This window comes from Bison bison, unplaced genomic scaffold, assembly GCF_000754665.1.
Source record: "Bison bison bison isolate TAMUID 2011002044 unplaced genomic scaffold, Bison_UMD1.0 scf7180017864134, whole genome shotgun sequence".
NCBI classification, from domain to species: Eukaryota; Metazoa; Chordata; class Mammalia; order Artiodactyla; family Bovidae; genus Bison; species Bison bison.
The window spans coordinates 2,465,800-2,481,454 of NW_011494706.1; the positions used below are offsets into that span (position 1 = coordinate 2,465,800).

Below are 15,655 nucleotides of genomic sequence, written 5' to 3' on the forward strand. Positions count from 1 at the left end.
CTTCCTGACCTGCATACAAATTTCTCAAGAGGCAGATCAGGTGGTCTGGTATTCCCATCTCTTTCAGAATTTTCCACAGTTTCTTGTGATCCACACAGTCAAAGGCTTTGGCATAGTCAATAAAGCAGAAATAGATGTTTTTCTGGAACTCTCTTGCTTTTTCTATGATCCATATAGTTCAGTATTATATAAATTTAGTTAGTGTGATAAAGGACAGAAATGGTATGGACCTAACAGAAGCAGAAGATATGAAGAAGAGGTGGCAAGAATACACAGAAGAACTATACAGAATCACGACCAAGATAATCACGATGGTGTGATCACTCACCTAGAGCCAGACATCCTGGAATGAGAAGTCAAGTGGGCCTTAGAAAGCATCACTACGAAAAAAACTAGTGGAGGTGATGGAATTCCAGATGAGCTATTTCAAATCCTGGAAGATGATGCTGTGAAAGTGCTGCACTCAATATGCCAGCAGATTTGGAAAACTCAGCAGTAGCCACGGGACTGGAAAAGGTCAGTTTTCATTCCAACCCCAAAGAAAGGCAATGCCAAAGAATGCTCAAACTACCGCACAGTTGCACTCATCTCACACGCTAGTAAAGTAATGCTCAAACTTCTCCAAGCCAGGCTTCAACAGTACATGAACCGTGAACTTCTAGATGTTCAAGCTGGATTTAGAAAAGGCAGAGGAACCAGAGATCAAACTGCCAACATCCGTTGGATCATAGAGAAAGCAAGAGAGTTCCAGAAAAACATCTATTTCTGCTTTATTGACTATGCCAAAGCCTTTGGCTGTGTGGATCATAACAAACTATGGAAAATCCTTAAAGAGATGGGAATACTAGACCATCTAACCTGCCTCCCGAGAAATCTGTATTCAGGTCAGGAAGCAACAGTTAGAACTGGACTTGGAACAACAGACTGGTTCCAAATAGGAAAAGGAGTACGTCAAGGCTGTATATTGTCACCCTGCTTATTTGACTTATATGCAGAGTACATCACGAGAAACTCTGGGCTGAATGAAGCACAAGCTGGAATCAAGACTGCCAGGAGAAATATCAATAACCTCAGATATGCAAATGACATCACCTTTATGGCAGAAAGCAAAGAAGATCTAAAGAGCCCCTTGATGAAAGAGGAGAGTGGAAAAGTTGGCTTAAAACTCAACATTCAGAAAACTAAGATCATGACATCTGGTCCCACCACTTCATGGGAAGTAGATGGGGAAACAGTGGAAACAGTGACAGACTATTTTTGGGGGCTCCAAAATCAGTGCAGATGGTGTGCAGCCATGAAATTAAGAGACACTCGCTCCTTGGAAGAAAAGTTATGACCAACCTAGACAGCATATTAAAAAGCAGAGACATTACTTTGTCAACAAAGGTCTGTCTAGTCAAAGCTATGGTTTTTCCAGTAGTCATGTAAGGATGTGAGAGTTGGACTGTAAAGAAAGCTGAGTGCCGAAGAATTGATGCTTTTGAACTGTGGTGTTCGAGAAGACTCTTGAGAGTCCCTGGGACTGCAAGAAGATCCAACCAGTCCATCCTAAAGGAAATCAGTCCTGAATATTCTTTGGAAGGACTGATGCTGAAGCTGAAACTCCAATACTTTGGCCACCTAATGCGAAAAACTGATTCATTGGAAAAGACCCTGATCCTGGGAAAGATTGAAGGCAAGAGGAGAAGGGGTTGACAGAGGATGAGATGGTTGGATGGCCTCACCGACTCGACTGACATGAGTTTGAGTAAACTCTGGGAGTTGGTGATGGACAGGGAGGCCGGACATGCTGCAGTCCATGGGGTAACAAAGAGTCAGACACGAATGAGCGACTGAACTGAAGTTAGTGTGAATATGTTATCATCTCTAGGTATACTGATAAAAGTCCAATTCCAAATCTACAAAAACAATTACCAGGGCTTATGCTGACAAGCCCAGGTGGCACAAATCTGTCTAGAATCTCCATCCTAAGCCTACTGTCTTCCAAGCCACCTTCCATCCTCTGTCTGACCTGCCAGAAGACAAACTAACAGTTAAGCAATCTCCTCTGCCAGTTATAATTCACTGTCAGCCTTCCTGCAACCTTCTACAATAGTTAGAAAAAGAAAAGGTAAAAAATTAAAATGGATTTCTAAGTTAAGTAACAATTTTGATCAAATTAAATTATTGGAGAATTATCACTATTTAAACATGATCTCTAAGAAATTAACATGAGAAGATTCTTCACCTTGCTTAAAAAGACTTAAAACTATACCAGGTGGATAGTCCTGCTGACTCTCTTCTAATCTCAATTTACAGCTCTAAAGGTTCTAAATTCTTAATATATCTTCTAGTGGTTAGGGAAAAAAGAGTAACAACTAAAGTTTCATTTTTAATCCACACATATTTATTCTTTTCCAGCAAGAGTTTATAGTTTTCAGTGTACAGGTTTGTACATCCTTTATCTGAAGTTTCCCTTCGTATTTCATAGTTTTTTTATGGCAAATGGTATTTTAAAACTTTATTTTCCAAGTTTTCACTGCTAGTATAAAAAAGTACAGTTAATTCTTATATATTAGTCATGTATCATACAACATTGCTAAACTGACTTACTAAATTCCAGAAGATTCTTTGTAGATTACATCAAATTGTCTACACAATCTTATCACCTGTAAATAAAGGCAGTTTTATTTTTTTCTTTTCAATCTGGATGCCTTTTATTTCTTCTCTTGTCTTATTTCAGTGGTTATTTATAATACTAAAAGTCCACACATTTAGATTGTTTTAATTTTACAAAGCTCAGCAAGAAATCATAAAAAATATCACTGAGATTCATTAAACATGAAGAAGTCTAAGTTTACCCTAAATAATTTAAAGGGTAAAATTACAAAATATATTTATAATGTGCTGGTTGACTCACTGAATGAGATTGCCTATGCTTTGTGATATAATCAGAAACAGAAATACTGAGCATATTCAACTGCATTTTTTTAAAAATCACATTTACTGGCTTTCCTATAATTACTAAAGTAGCACATGATCTGGAATTTTGAGATACAAGGAAGAAAATAATAATTATCCTTAATCTTATCACCCAAAGATAAACACTGTTTATGTTTAATTGTATCATGAGCAGTTTTCTACAGCATTAATTTTTCTGAAGCACCATTACTAAGAGCTCCATACTAACCCATCCATCATATGGCTATGTTATAATTTCATTCTTCTCCCATCACTGGATATCCACACTGCTTTAAAGTTTTCACTATTATCATATACATTAAGCACAGCAGTTAAATTTGTATATAAATCAGAACGACCATTAGAGTCCCTTTTGCCCATTCCTTTATTAAAGCTACCAGTGTTTTCCTAATCCAAGCTCTTCTTATACTAATGCTATCAATCATCTACCACATTAATCCCAAATGTATTTTATTTGCCTTTCTATTATTTTTTAATTCAGGAATTATTAATTTTATGTTAATGGTAACTATTACAAAGACAAATAAAATATATTTTGTTTTTATTATCCATTCTATCACTATAGTAATACAAAGCCCTGAAACTAAAAGAGAAGATTAAAGAGAAAAATCAGTGGTGCCAATGAAAAGTGTAAAGTAGGTTAAGCCATTTGATACAGTTTTAACTCATCTCCTAATATAACCATATCTTAGGTAAAAGAGAACTCGGTCCATCCTTAATCTCAAGGGTAAAATATTACTTCCCCTACAAAGACAAAAATAAGGTCCAAAGAAAATTCCCAATAATCACACAGGACACATTTGTCTGACACTGCAGTAACTTCCATTCTCATTTCGTTAAGGAAAACAATCTTTGAGAGAGAAATGTGTCCCAATTAGCATCTTGGGTTAATAAACATTAAATTACCTAAACAACACCTAAACATTTCCCTATTAAGCTAGAGGTGTATTTGATAGAAATATGACTTTAAAAAATTTCCCTGTCCCTTAAGAAAAATATCCAAAATGGAAAACAAACCAAATATACAAATAAACTGTAGTAAGAAAAAAATATGTAATCATTCTATATTAAACAAAAGTTGAATCGTTTTTGGGAAACATTTCAAAAATAACTGATGATCATGAGGTAAGAGCACAAGGTTTTCACTGCAACTACTTGTGTTACACCACACAAGGCATTTCACTTCTACAAGCCTTAGTTTCTTCAGCTTTAAAACGAAAAATCTAAGGAGCCCCAGTTCAAGACAGCAGACTAGAGAAATCACAGCAGCTTATTTCCTACTTCTTCACCCTTTCAAAATTCCAGTGATCTGATAATAAAGACACTTTTAAAAGAGCAATCCATAATAATTAAGGAAAGGAGCCATTAGAGGCCAGAGTTCAATAAATTTCTCAAGATGGAAAGCAGGTGGAGGAGTGTAATGAATAAAATAGCCTCGATAAAAGCAGTCACAGCTTCAAAACAGAAAAGATCTGAGGACAAAGCCAAACTGCTAGAATCAACTGAACTCGCACACAGGGAGGTAAGGAGGAGGGGGAGGCGGAAGCAAATGCAAGGGAGACTAACTGAGACTCTAATTCAAAAAGTAATTCTCTAAGAATAAACAAATAAATGCTAACTTTCTAATCAGCACACCTCACTATATGCAGAGTTCTTAGTTTATTATTGCTTTACTTATAAATTGAGACAGATAACCAAAGTTCACAAGATATTGGAAAACTGAAAAAAAGATACCAAAGTAAAATAAAAACTGTCCCCAGAAGAGAGAAATTAAGGAATAAAAAAGAATATTGGCCCTTATTATAAGCCCTTCTACACAACTTAGTTTTTTTAACCACATGCATACATACTTTGGTTTTTCAAAAAAGCTTAAGTGCATTAACTGAAAAAAAAGTTTACTGAAGTCCTTTCAATCAATTCTAATACTCTCCCTATGTAAAATTTCAGACATTTGCTCTTATTAAGCAACTGTAACACATAATTATGTCATAAAATAAGTAAACCAGTAAGATTAATACTATGCATACAAAATCTTTAAATTCAACGCAAAACTTTCAAATTCTTAACTCTGTGTGGTATACAGATACACACACCTCTACAAACACATACAGTCTTGTTTTAGAACCATAACCACTAGCATATTAACATTATCATGCTATTATCATTATTTTAAATCTATAAATTCAAATACATTTAAAATCATTTAAATAAAAAGACATACCCCTATGTTCCAGTAACATAGTATAAAGTCGATAATATATGCAATGCTGATCAAACTATTATTTTTTAAAAACATCTTTAGCTACTTCAAAGATAAGCACTGTTATAACACATCTCATGACACCAATTCAAAGTATTTCTCTAAACAAACAGTATCTTAAAAACTTTCAAATGGTTCAGAAATTTAAAACAGAAACATTTTATATTCCAAGGATATACTGTTTCAAATCCTTTCCTTTAACCCTTTTTCTGGAGAAGGCAATGGCACCCCACTCCAGTACTCTTGCTTGGAAAGTCCCATGGACGGAGGAGCCAGGTGGGCTGCAGTCCATGGGCTCGCTAGAGTCGGGCACGACTGGGCGACTTCCCTTTCACTTTTCACTTTCATGCATTGGAGAAGGAAATGGCAACCCACTCCAGTGTTCTTGCCTGGAGAATCCCAGGGACAGAGGATCCTAGTGGGCTGCCGTCCATGGGGTCGCACAGAGTCAGACACGACTGAAGCGACTTAGCAGCAGCAGCAGCAACCCTTTTTCAACCATTAGTTAAGGACCACAGCCCAGCTAAAATTTTTTAAATGGTAAAGCTTACTGTAGAAAATACATGTGTAACACATCACCATCCAATCAACCATCATCACCCAGTAAACCATCACAAAAACAGAGGAACACGCACAGCAAACGGTGCAACCAAGAGGCTCCCAGATGACTCCCTCACACTTGGTAGATGATCCTCCACATGTATAATCCATCAACAGAGGTGATTCATTCCCTTTCTCCCACAAACTAAAGTACAAAGTACAAATCAGGATGTCCAAAAGCAAAAAAGCAATGAGGTCTTCAAATTAGGTAAGAGAGGTGTACAATTATAAAAACTGCAAAATACCCACCTAACCCTAATTATATGAAGTTAAGGAAACTCTGAACATAGATGACATGCAACTTCATCATACACTGTTAAATCTGATAATCAAAGTTATAAATAAGAAAAAGATATCTCATAGGAGTTACAAATGGACAATTACATGAATCTGAAGCATTTTCTTGTCTCAAAAATGAGTACAACAAAATAAAAAAAGCAAATATTATAATAAGGACTATCATACAAGCCTAAAGACTTAAACATCATCAGGAAAGGAAAGAGTACGTTGCTTTGCAGAAGTAGCTAGGAACAATAGAACACAGGAAAAGGAAAGGAGAGAGCGTTCCAGCACTACACTACCACCTTCATTCTCTTCAAGGTTAGTGCTCTATCTTTGACCACCTTCCAGCCTGGGCACTTCCATTCACATCTTTGGCCTACCGACCGACTACAAGTAATAAATTTTAACTCCCTATCTCCAGTCACAATCTGTCACCTGAGTATCAGAGGAATATGTATTTCAGAACATTGTCACTTGACTGTCCCATCAGAATTTTTAACACAAAAATGAACGATAATGAACTCATCTGCCACTGTTCCCTCTGTACACACACACACACACACACACCCCTATTCTGGTTATTGGTATCATATTCCAAAACTTAAGAGTTATCCATTCTATTTCCTCCCCTCTAACTAATCTTGTATTGGTCACCAACTCAAGTTCTAGTCTACTGTAAAAAGAGTAACACAAAAATCCATACTCTCCATGCTCAACAGCTCTGTCTTGGTTCAATTACATAAATATATTAGGGCTGTTGGTTACATTTTATATATATCTTATATACATAAACATATATATTTATATATATACAAATTATACACATAAATTAATATATTAATATTTATTTTATTTTATCAATATAAAATATTTATACATCACATATAAAATATATTTGAATATATTATATTACTATTTATATTGTATTTATATTTATTAATATATATCAGATGTTTATAAATATGTTGTATATCTATATATTATCTATATAAAATATAAATGAATAGTTTATACATAGTTACATTAATACATGTTATATATATTAGGGTTTATATATATATAAAGTTCTGTAAAACCTTTTTTTTTAAATCTTACAGAAAAACTCAGGTGAACTTTTTTCCAACTCATATTTGGGATTACTACATCTCTCCTAAAAGCTCTCCCTGCCTTCAATCTGGCTTAATTCTTCAATCATTCCTTTCTACTCATGTTGCAATGATCTTTCTAGAATATAATTTGAATCATTTTCATCACCACTGCTTAAAATCTTTCAATGACTCAAAATAAAGACCTAAAATCCTTAGAAGAATATCCTGTTTCTTGTCACCTCTTTATCTTTAATCTCTTTCTAATCTCCCATATAATACACTAAATTCTGGTCACTGCAGATCCTGGAAAAACTTTGACTGTTTCTTACCTCAATACCTCTGCAGATGCTTTATTTCCACTTTACCAGGGTCTTTTTCTTGACAAGGCAACTCTGATTTGCCCAAATGTCCTCTCATACACTACACGTGGCCTCGACTTCCATTCCTTCTTTGGTCCCACAGCATTTTAACAGACATCCTTCCATACTATAAACGTTTACTAACTTGAAACTTGGACACCATATAAGTGAAATACATATATTATTCATTTTTGTGTCCCACAGTGCTAGCACTCTGCCTCGCAATAAGTGATCAATAACTAAAGAATGTTGAAGAATTTTTGCTTTTTCCAGAAACTTTCACTATCAGCCTTGCCCAGAGACACAGAACAAAGCAGCTACTTAAGGAAAACAACTGAAACCAGGCAAGAAAGCAGTAAGTGGGGCCCAAAAAATGAAAAATTAAATATACTTTTCAAAGTTGTTTCTGAGAAACGTCTCACATTCTAACACAAACATGTCATACTTGCTATTTAGTTTTCAGTGCTTATTCTGATTTCCAAGAAAATAAATGGTAAAAAGTTGTTCTCTCTGCAACTGGGTCAGCACAGAAAGAAAAATGGGAAGTATTACCTAAATCAGCTATTCTTCAAAACTGAGCATAATCAGAATTTTTAAAGTTCTATAATAAGTAAGAACCCCACCCGATCCACCCAACCCCAATTCCACTCTTTATAGAGTTGTCTCTTAAAAGACTTGGGAGTAAGATTACAATGGGTATTTTACTAACCAGTTATCATTCTCCATAGAATCCCAACATATTTTCCTGAACTTAACTTTTTTTTCTTTTATCCTAAGAAATTAACATTAGTTCACTACTTTGCAAATACGCATTTACATTTCTATCCTTAAGATAAAATGAAATACTTTCCTTTTACCATCCCTCAAATGGTCCATCAAGAGAAATTTGCCCAGTTGAACTCGCTCTAAGATTTGTAACAGTTTTCTGGGATCAGAGAAGGGAATAGAGAACCCTCCTCCCAATACTGAGCCCCCTAGCATTCCTGATCCTTCCCCTTTCTCTTCTCCAGTAGTACCCACACACAACTTTGCTCTTTAAAGTAAAACAAATTCAAGTTCACAACTAATTTTAGAAGTGTGTGAAAGAATCCCAGAGACCAAGCCACACAGCACTGGAATAATTTTTTTTTTTTTTTTTATGGACAGTGGATATTTAATTCAACTTGCAGAAATGTCTTTCAATTCTGCTGAGAATAGAAAAGTTAGAAAACAAAGACACATTTCATGTAGCAAGGGCAATACAAAGGGGTTATATAAATTTATTTTTCATATAACAACTGATTAGTTTAGAAAAATTCCCATTTTCAATGTTTAATTCCATCTCTCATTTTAAAAAAAATCACTAAAAGGACAAAAACCCACACAAAAATACAATCTGTATCTGTTCTATATTTACAGATAACCGGTCACTATTAAGGCACACATCGATTAAAAACATTTATTCAAATAATCCAAATATTTTGTGCATCATATAACACTGACAACATGGTATACTGTAGTGTCATATTCCCTTCATTGCATCGAGAAAGTGAAGAGAGTAATTTCCAGGTTTTTTTTTTTTTAGCCACTCTATTTAATCTAGGTTTAATTGGGAGAGTTTTCCCTTTGGCATAATATCAAAGCACTGTTCGTAAAACCTATATCCACTCAATACTGCAAATTCATTCCATCTTCCTCCTGTTGCAAATGCATGGTGGAGAGTTGGGAAAAGACTCCAAATGACTGTTTTGCGGGGGCCAAGATCTTATTAAAGAAATGATAACATTTAGAGCACTGTATTTTTGCACAGGAAACAAATCTGGAATTCTTATTGTATGCTGAATGTGTGGCATGATGTGTTCATATAGCCGTATATGTCAGGGAGCTCCATGTGCTGACCTGCATCCATGCTCCCTGTGTGCAGGATGATTCTGTTCTGTTTGCAAAGGGAACAATTTAGTTCTACATCCATAAGTAGATACAGTTCCTTTTAGAAATGGACATCCCCTTAGTGCTATTATAATTGATAACTTTATGACAGGCCCATTACCTATGCCTTCAAGGTAACCAGTACTTTTTAAGTGAAAATTTTTCTGTGTGCAATATTTCTCTCTTGGTTTTTGTTCTTACTTTAATGATTAGCCAAGTATTTCTTACCCCACATTTGTACGAAAGTCCCCAGTTGTGTGTATGACTCTAACGCTTTCTGGGAGAACACTCGGCAGTGGTTTATGTCCATGCAGAAGAAAGTCTTGAATACTGAACATAAATAAGGCATTACAGTACAGGGAAGTCACCACATTCCTAATAGGAAAGTTTTCCAACAAATTCATACACTTGGAAATAATATTGCTTTGAAGAAAGAGAGGCACTTAGTGATTGTCTTCATGGATTGAAAACCCTTCATAAATCCACAAAAAGATGTCTGAAAAGACCCAGAAAACAACGTTGCCTGATTTCTTGGACTTTCACAGTATCAAGATTGTTACAATGAGTTTAGCCGCTTACAGAAGTCTTATTTTTCCTCCTTCAGAACTCTGCTGTCTTTATAAACTGTCACCCTAGATAGAGACTTAAATAAAACCTTTCCAGTCTCAAGAAACCCAAGTCTACTTCAAGCAGACTGATATGGTTTTAGGAAAGTCCTATGACCATATGGAGCACAGCTAATGTGTACACAAGGACAGTAATGTATTTTTCCTCCTCATGGCAACAGTGCTGTCTTGTCAGATGATTATTTGTCTTTTTTAAATAAAGTGACAATCTAGGGCTCCAGTTATTGAATGCCGTCCATTCTCTACCATAAATCTCTAGTAGATATCAATTTAATCAGTTATGTTCTGTATGCTTATAATATCTAAAAAATAAAAGTTTGATATAAATAAGTGTCCTTTAGTGGCAGTATACTAAAAATAGCCCTTTGCCTTCAGACAACCATTAAAATCACTTTAGCAATAAAGGCAGCAGCTAAATATGATGACTGCAAAGGGTTAATATTGCAAAGTCCATTTGGTCTTTCTTTGCTCGCACCTGTTCCAGTGAACTTGGTTCATTATAAAGTATTTCTAGGATGTTGACATAAATGAACAGAACCAGTCCATAACCAAGGGGAGTCACTTAGGTTTCCCAAAGTCACAGAATACTCTGCACAAAAACTAATAATCCAGTACTATTTCAAATAAAAGTTTAACGCAGTCAGAAAAATGTGACTAAATCTGATTTGTACCAATACATCAGGTGACATAAAAATGAGAGAGAGATAATTTCCACAGGACAAGAAATTAGAAAGTGTAAAGTGCTGAAAGACCTCAATAATTATTTTAAAGCAGTACCAGAAAATTCCACTTTGATTATTAAAAAAAAAAAAAATCCCCAAATACTAAAACAAGCAAACAAAATAACTTCTGTGTTTTCTGGCATCCCAGATGTCAACTCATCCTTCATTTTAAGTAAAAAATCAGTGCATATGTTATATAGGTAAATAAAAAGAGGAAATAAAGCCCTACCCCCATATTGCAAATTCTGTCCAGTTGCCATTAGGGAAAAAAAGTAATCCGCATGTGGCATTTGGTATGATGACATAAGAACATCTTCTCTCTTTTCTTCCTTCTTGGCACAAAGTTCAGGCGTGAATAAGATGCTTTGGTCCTGATACCAGACACCCAGAATGCTGAGGACAGTGTGCAGTGAAGGCAGTTCACAGATCTCCTGCATCCAGCTTGACAGCTGGAGGGCACATGCCTGGAGGGCACCGCTACCAGCGGCCACTGACGCTAGCAATGTCCGAGTGATACTGACGGGGTAGCCTCCCACTTGCTCCGCCTTCAGGAAAGCTGAATTCCTGACACCAATTCTAATGGGTTGATCAACAGTGTTTTTTTTTTACTCTAGTTTTTTTTTAATGTATATTCTTATTACTGTCTCTAGCCTATTATCGGGCTTCCCTGATAGCTCAGTTGGTTAAAACAAAACAAAAAAACATACACCTGCAATGCAGGAGACCCTGGTTTGATCCCTGGGTTGGGAAGATCTGCTGGAGAAGGGAAAGGCTATCTACTCCAGTGCACTGGCCTGGAGAATTCCACGGACTGTATAGTTCATGGGGTCGCAAAGAGTCGGACACTTCTGAGCAACTTTCAGCCTACTGGTATTCTGGGTTCCTATTCTTTCCCTAAAAAGTTTCCCAGTTTTAGGACCTCCCAAAATGCCCTTATTTCTTCCCAATATAAAGCTAAACTCCTGCTCCTGCCACAAACTGATCTGGCTTAAAAGATGTCACTTATATTTACATACACTAATTTAGAGCTGTGTGTGTGTGTGCTCAGTCGGGTCCCAATCTTTACAACACAATGTACTGTAGCCCACCAGGCTCCTCTGTCCACGGCGTTCTCCAGGCAAGAATACTGGAGTGGGCTGCTATTTCCTCCTCTAGGGGATCCTCCCCACCCAGGTATCCAGTTCATCTCTCATGCATTGCCTGCACTGGCAGGTGGGTTTTTGTTTGTTTGTTTGTTTGTTTTTTTAACCACTGAGCCACTTGGGAGGCCCTAATTTAGAGGTGCATATTGTAATTACTGTTATTATTTTGCAGATGAGATAATAAAATTAGGAAAAGCGATATAACATTTATAAATGCCAGTACTTTAATTTGAATCCAGTTCTTCTGACTTCAAGATCAAGTTACCATATTAAAAGAAAGCAGTCTGCATTTAAAAAGATTCAACTTCCCTGGCTCTAGGCAACCTTATTGCATCTAATACATATAATTTTTAGGCAAATTCTACATTTCACCCTCGTCCTAAACGTCCCTTTTGAAAGCGTCAATGAGGCTTGTACAATAAAAAATCCTGCGACTCAGTTAAAAAGTTCTGTGTTCACCCTAATGTTCACTCTTTTGGCATTTTTTTTTTTTTTAAAACAGCCTTCAGTAGTTTCTGTAGTCATCAACTTTTTAGGGTAAGAAATTGCTTAACTAGGTTCTTCAACCAACAAGCACTACTACGTGCTTTCAAATACCTGTCCCTTTAATAGTCAATTCCATTCCTTTCTTGCTATTTGCAAAGCATATCTGGGGGTAATCCTGCATGGCTCCTAACCCCACGAAATACTCTATTCTGGGGGCTTCCCTGGTGGCTGAGTGGTAAAGAATCCGCCAGCTAATACAGGAGGCACGGTTCAATCTCTGATTGGGTAAGATCCCACATGCCAGGGAGCATCTAAGCCCGTGGGCCACAACTACTGAGCCTGTGCTCTAGAGCCCAGGAGCCGGAACTACTGAGCCCACCTGCGGGCAACTACCAAGCCCGCGTGCCTAGAGCCCGAGCTCCGCAACGAGAGAAGCCACGGCAATCAAGCCCACGCACTGCAACCAGAGAGTAGCCCTCGCTGGCCACAACTACAGAAACACTCGCGCAGCAGCCAAGACCCAGCATGGCAAAAAAATAAAGTTATTTAAAAATATATACTCTGAATATCTTCTGACTTCACTCAGAAAAAGGAAGGGAAATCAAAGGAGCCAATGCCTCTGCCTGCTTAACATCTAGTGCAATGATACAAATTAAAAAGTAACGTGACTACGTGAAACGAAGTAGATGATTACGAAGAAACCAACTTTCACCAACTTAACTCTGACCAGCATTTTTGCCCACCGCTTGTAATAAATCCCAGGCTTTTCCCATTTCTGTTATCAGTCATGATATAAAATGAGAATATTAAGACCGAACAAAGAGCACTGGGATTTAAAAATGGTGATTATAGAAACAAGCCTCTAAAATTCTGAAAACCAGTAAGGAGAAAACTATTATCAACAGGCGCTTGCTAAGTGCAAGGCACTGGAGGGGACAAAAAGCTGCCAAACGGGAAGCTCTTTAAAAACTTGACCAGGTGACTTAGTCAATTTTGTAACCTCCATCCTCACTCCTCCAGCGCCAGGCAAAAGTCAACTGAATTTGAAGCGCTGGTGTATGAGATGTGCTGCAGCGAGGACCCGTGGGACAGAGACCGGCTTGGGATGTAACTTTGGGAGGTATTGTTTAAACGGCTCTGCGCTGTTCAATTCAAACGGAACAGGCTGCCGCTCCGTCCGAGCTTGTGTGGGGCCCGGGAAACCAGCCAGGTCAGGCGGTCTCTCCTAACTACAAACCGGGACATCTCCGAGGGACCCCAAAGGTCTGGGGCGATGAAAACCAGAGTTACTTGCCTCCCATTCCTGCAGGAATCGTTCGGCCTCTTTAGAACCAGCGGTCTTGTGTCTCCTAAATTCGTCCTTCACGTACCGGTCGCCAAGGTCTTTGAGGTCTGGGGGCAGAACCCGGTGCAGCAGCAAAATGCGCCGATACAAGGCCCGGACACGCGAGACGTGCAGAGCAGACATAATGCCGCGCGTGGACCCCAGGCCGCGCCTGCGCAGAAGGTCAGCGCCCGCTTGCCTCTCTTTCCAAGCCGGATATAAGTAACCCGAACACAAGCGGAAGAGGGTACGCGACCTTCATCCGGTTTGGTCCGTTCTAATATGAGGACCTTCCTGAAACACGAGCGGGAGCAGCAGGCGGGGTACGGGCCTGTCCTCCTTCCAAAGGGGCGTGGCTTTCGTGGAGAGCTTGGGATGCTACCACTCAAGGACTGAGTCCTGGGCCGAGGGGGTCCTCCACCAAGAGTCTGACCTGGACCTCTTGTCACCCCTCATTTACACCCCATCATCTTGTCCATTAATCTTACCCCTTTCTCTAAAAGCCGTCGTCAAAATCGGGCTCCTCCAGGAAGCCTCCCATGCCTTAATTCAAGCCATTTAAGATGTCTTAGAGTGTTCCTCTGGAGAAGGCAATGGCACCCCATTCCAGTACTCTTGCTGGAAAATCCCATGGACGGAGGAGCCTGCTAGGTTGCAGTCCATGGCGTCGCTAAGGGTCGGACACGACTGAGCGACTTCACTTCCACTTTTCACTTTCATGCAGTGGAGAAGGAAATGGCAACCCACTCCAGTGTTCTTGCCTGGAGAATCCCAGGGACGGCGGAGCCTGGTGGGCTGCCGTCTATGGGGTCGCACAGAGTCGGAGACGACTGAAGCGACTTAGCAGCAGAGTGTTCCTGCCTTCAAGCAATGAGATGAATCTCTTCATCCACAAGCCCAACCACCTACGTACCTTGCAGTGTTGTGCTCCTAATTTGTGCCCCAAAGGAGTGGATTCTTTCCTGTAACTCAAGTGAGACCTGAGCCAGCAGGTAGCAACCCTTAGCTGAAGTCGGGTTGGCTGAAGAAGAATCATTAGGGAACCTTTTAAATGTATTGTTTCCAAGGCCATGATACTGGAGATTATGATTAAATAGTCTGAGAGGAAAATGTAGAATCGGGAGGTACACAAATCTTCACCTTTTACAAAGGCTATAGAGTGTGACCAATGAAAGCTGGCAGCAACTTGGCCTCGTTCTTTCTGTCCCATCACGTTTGGTCCTTCAACAAACTCTGATGGCTCCCCCAACAAAATGTATGCAGAATTTGATCACTTCTCACTAGTCCCTCCACCACTATCGTCTGTTTATTGGATGTGGTAGTAACTTTTTGTGTTTCTGCTTCTGCCATGATCAACTTTGGTCCTCAGTCAGTTCAGTTCAGTTGCTCAGTCATTCTGACTCTTTGTGACCCCATGGACTGCAGCATTCCAGGCTTCCCTGTCCATGACCAACTCCTGGAGCTTGCTCAAAATCATGTCCATCAAGTCCGTGATGCCATCCAACTATCTCATCCTCTGTCGTCCCCTTCTCCTCCTGCTTTCAATCTTTCCCAGCATCAGGGTCTTTTCGAATGAGTCAATTCCAATGAGTCTATGAGGTCACACAGAGTCGGACACAACTGAAGCGACTTCACAGCAGCAGCAGCCGCCTAATCTCACCAAGCCATTTACCAGCCTGGCCCCTTCTAGGCCCCCACCAGGACTCCAAAAATAGTCCATGCATCCTAAGTAGCTTCAGTCGTGTCCCATTCTTTGTGACCCCATGAACTGTAGCATACCAGGCTCCTTTGTCCATGGGATTCTCCAGGCAAGAATACTGGAGTGGGTTGCCATGCCCTCCTTCAGGGGATCTTCCCCACCCAGGGATTGAACCTGTGTCTCTTACCTCTCCTGCAT

The 15,655-nt window shown here is 38.9% G+C and overlaps 1 protein-coding gene across 1 annotated transcript in view; it reads right to left on the minus strand.

Annotated features, from left to right (window-relative positions):
• Window positions 1-13,968, minus strand: part of ACN9 (ACN9 homolog (S. cerevisiae)) — an 89,265-nt gene extending 75,297 nt beyond the window's left edge. Inside the window, exon 1 of the mRNA XM_010839738.1 lies at window positions 13,729-13,968. Coding sequence (XP_010838040.1) covers window positions 13,729-13,902 — 174 coding nt within the window. The 5' untranslated portion in view covers window positions 13,903-13,968. The remainder of the gene's footprint in view (window positions 1-13,728) is intronic.
• Window positions 13,969-15,655: the final 1,687 nt, after the last annotated feature.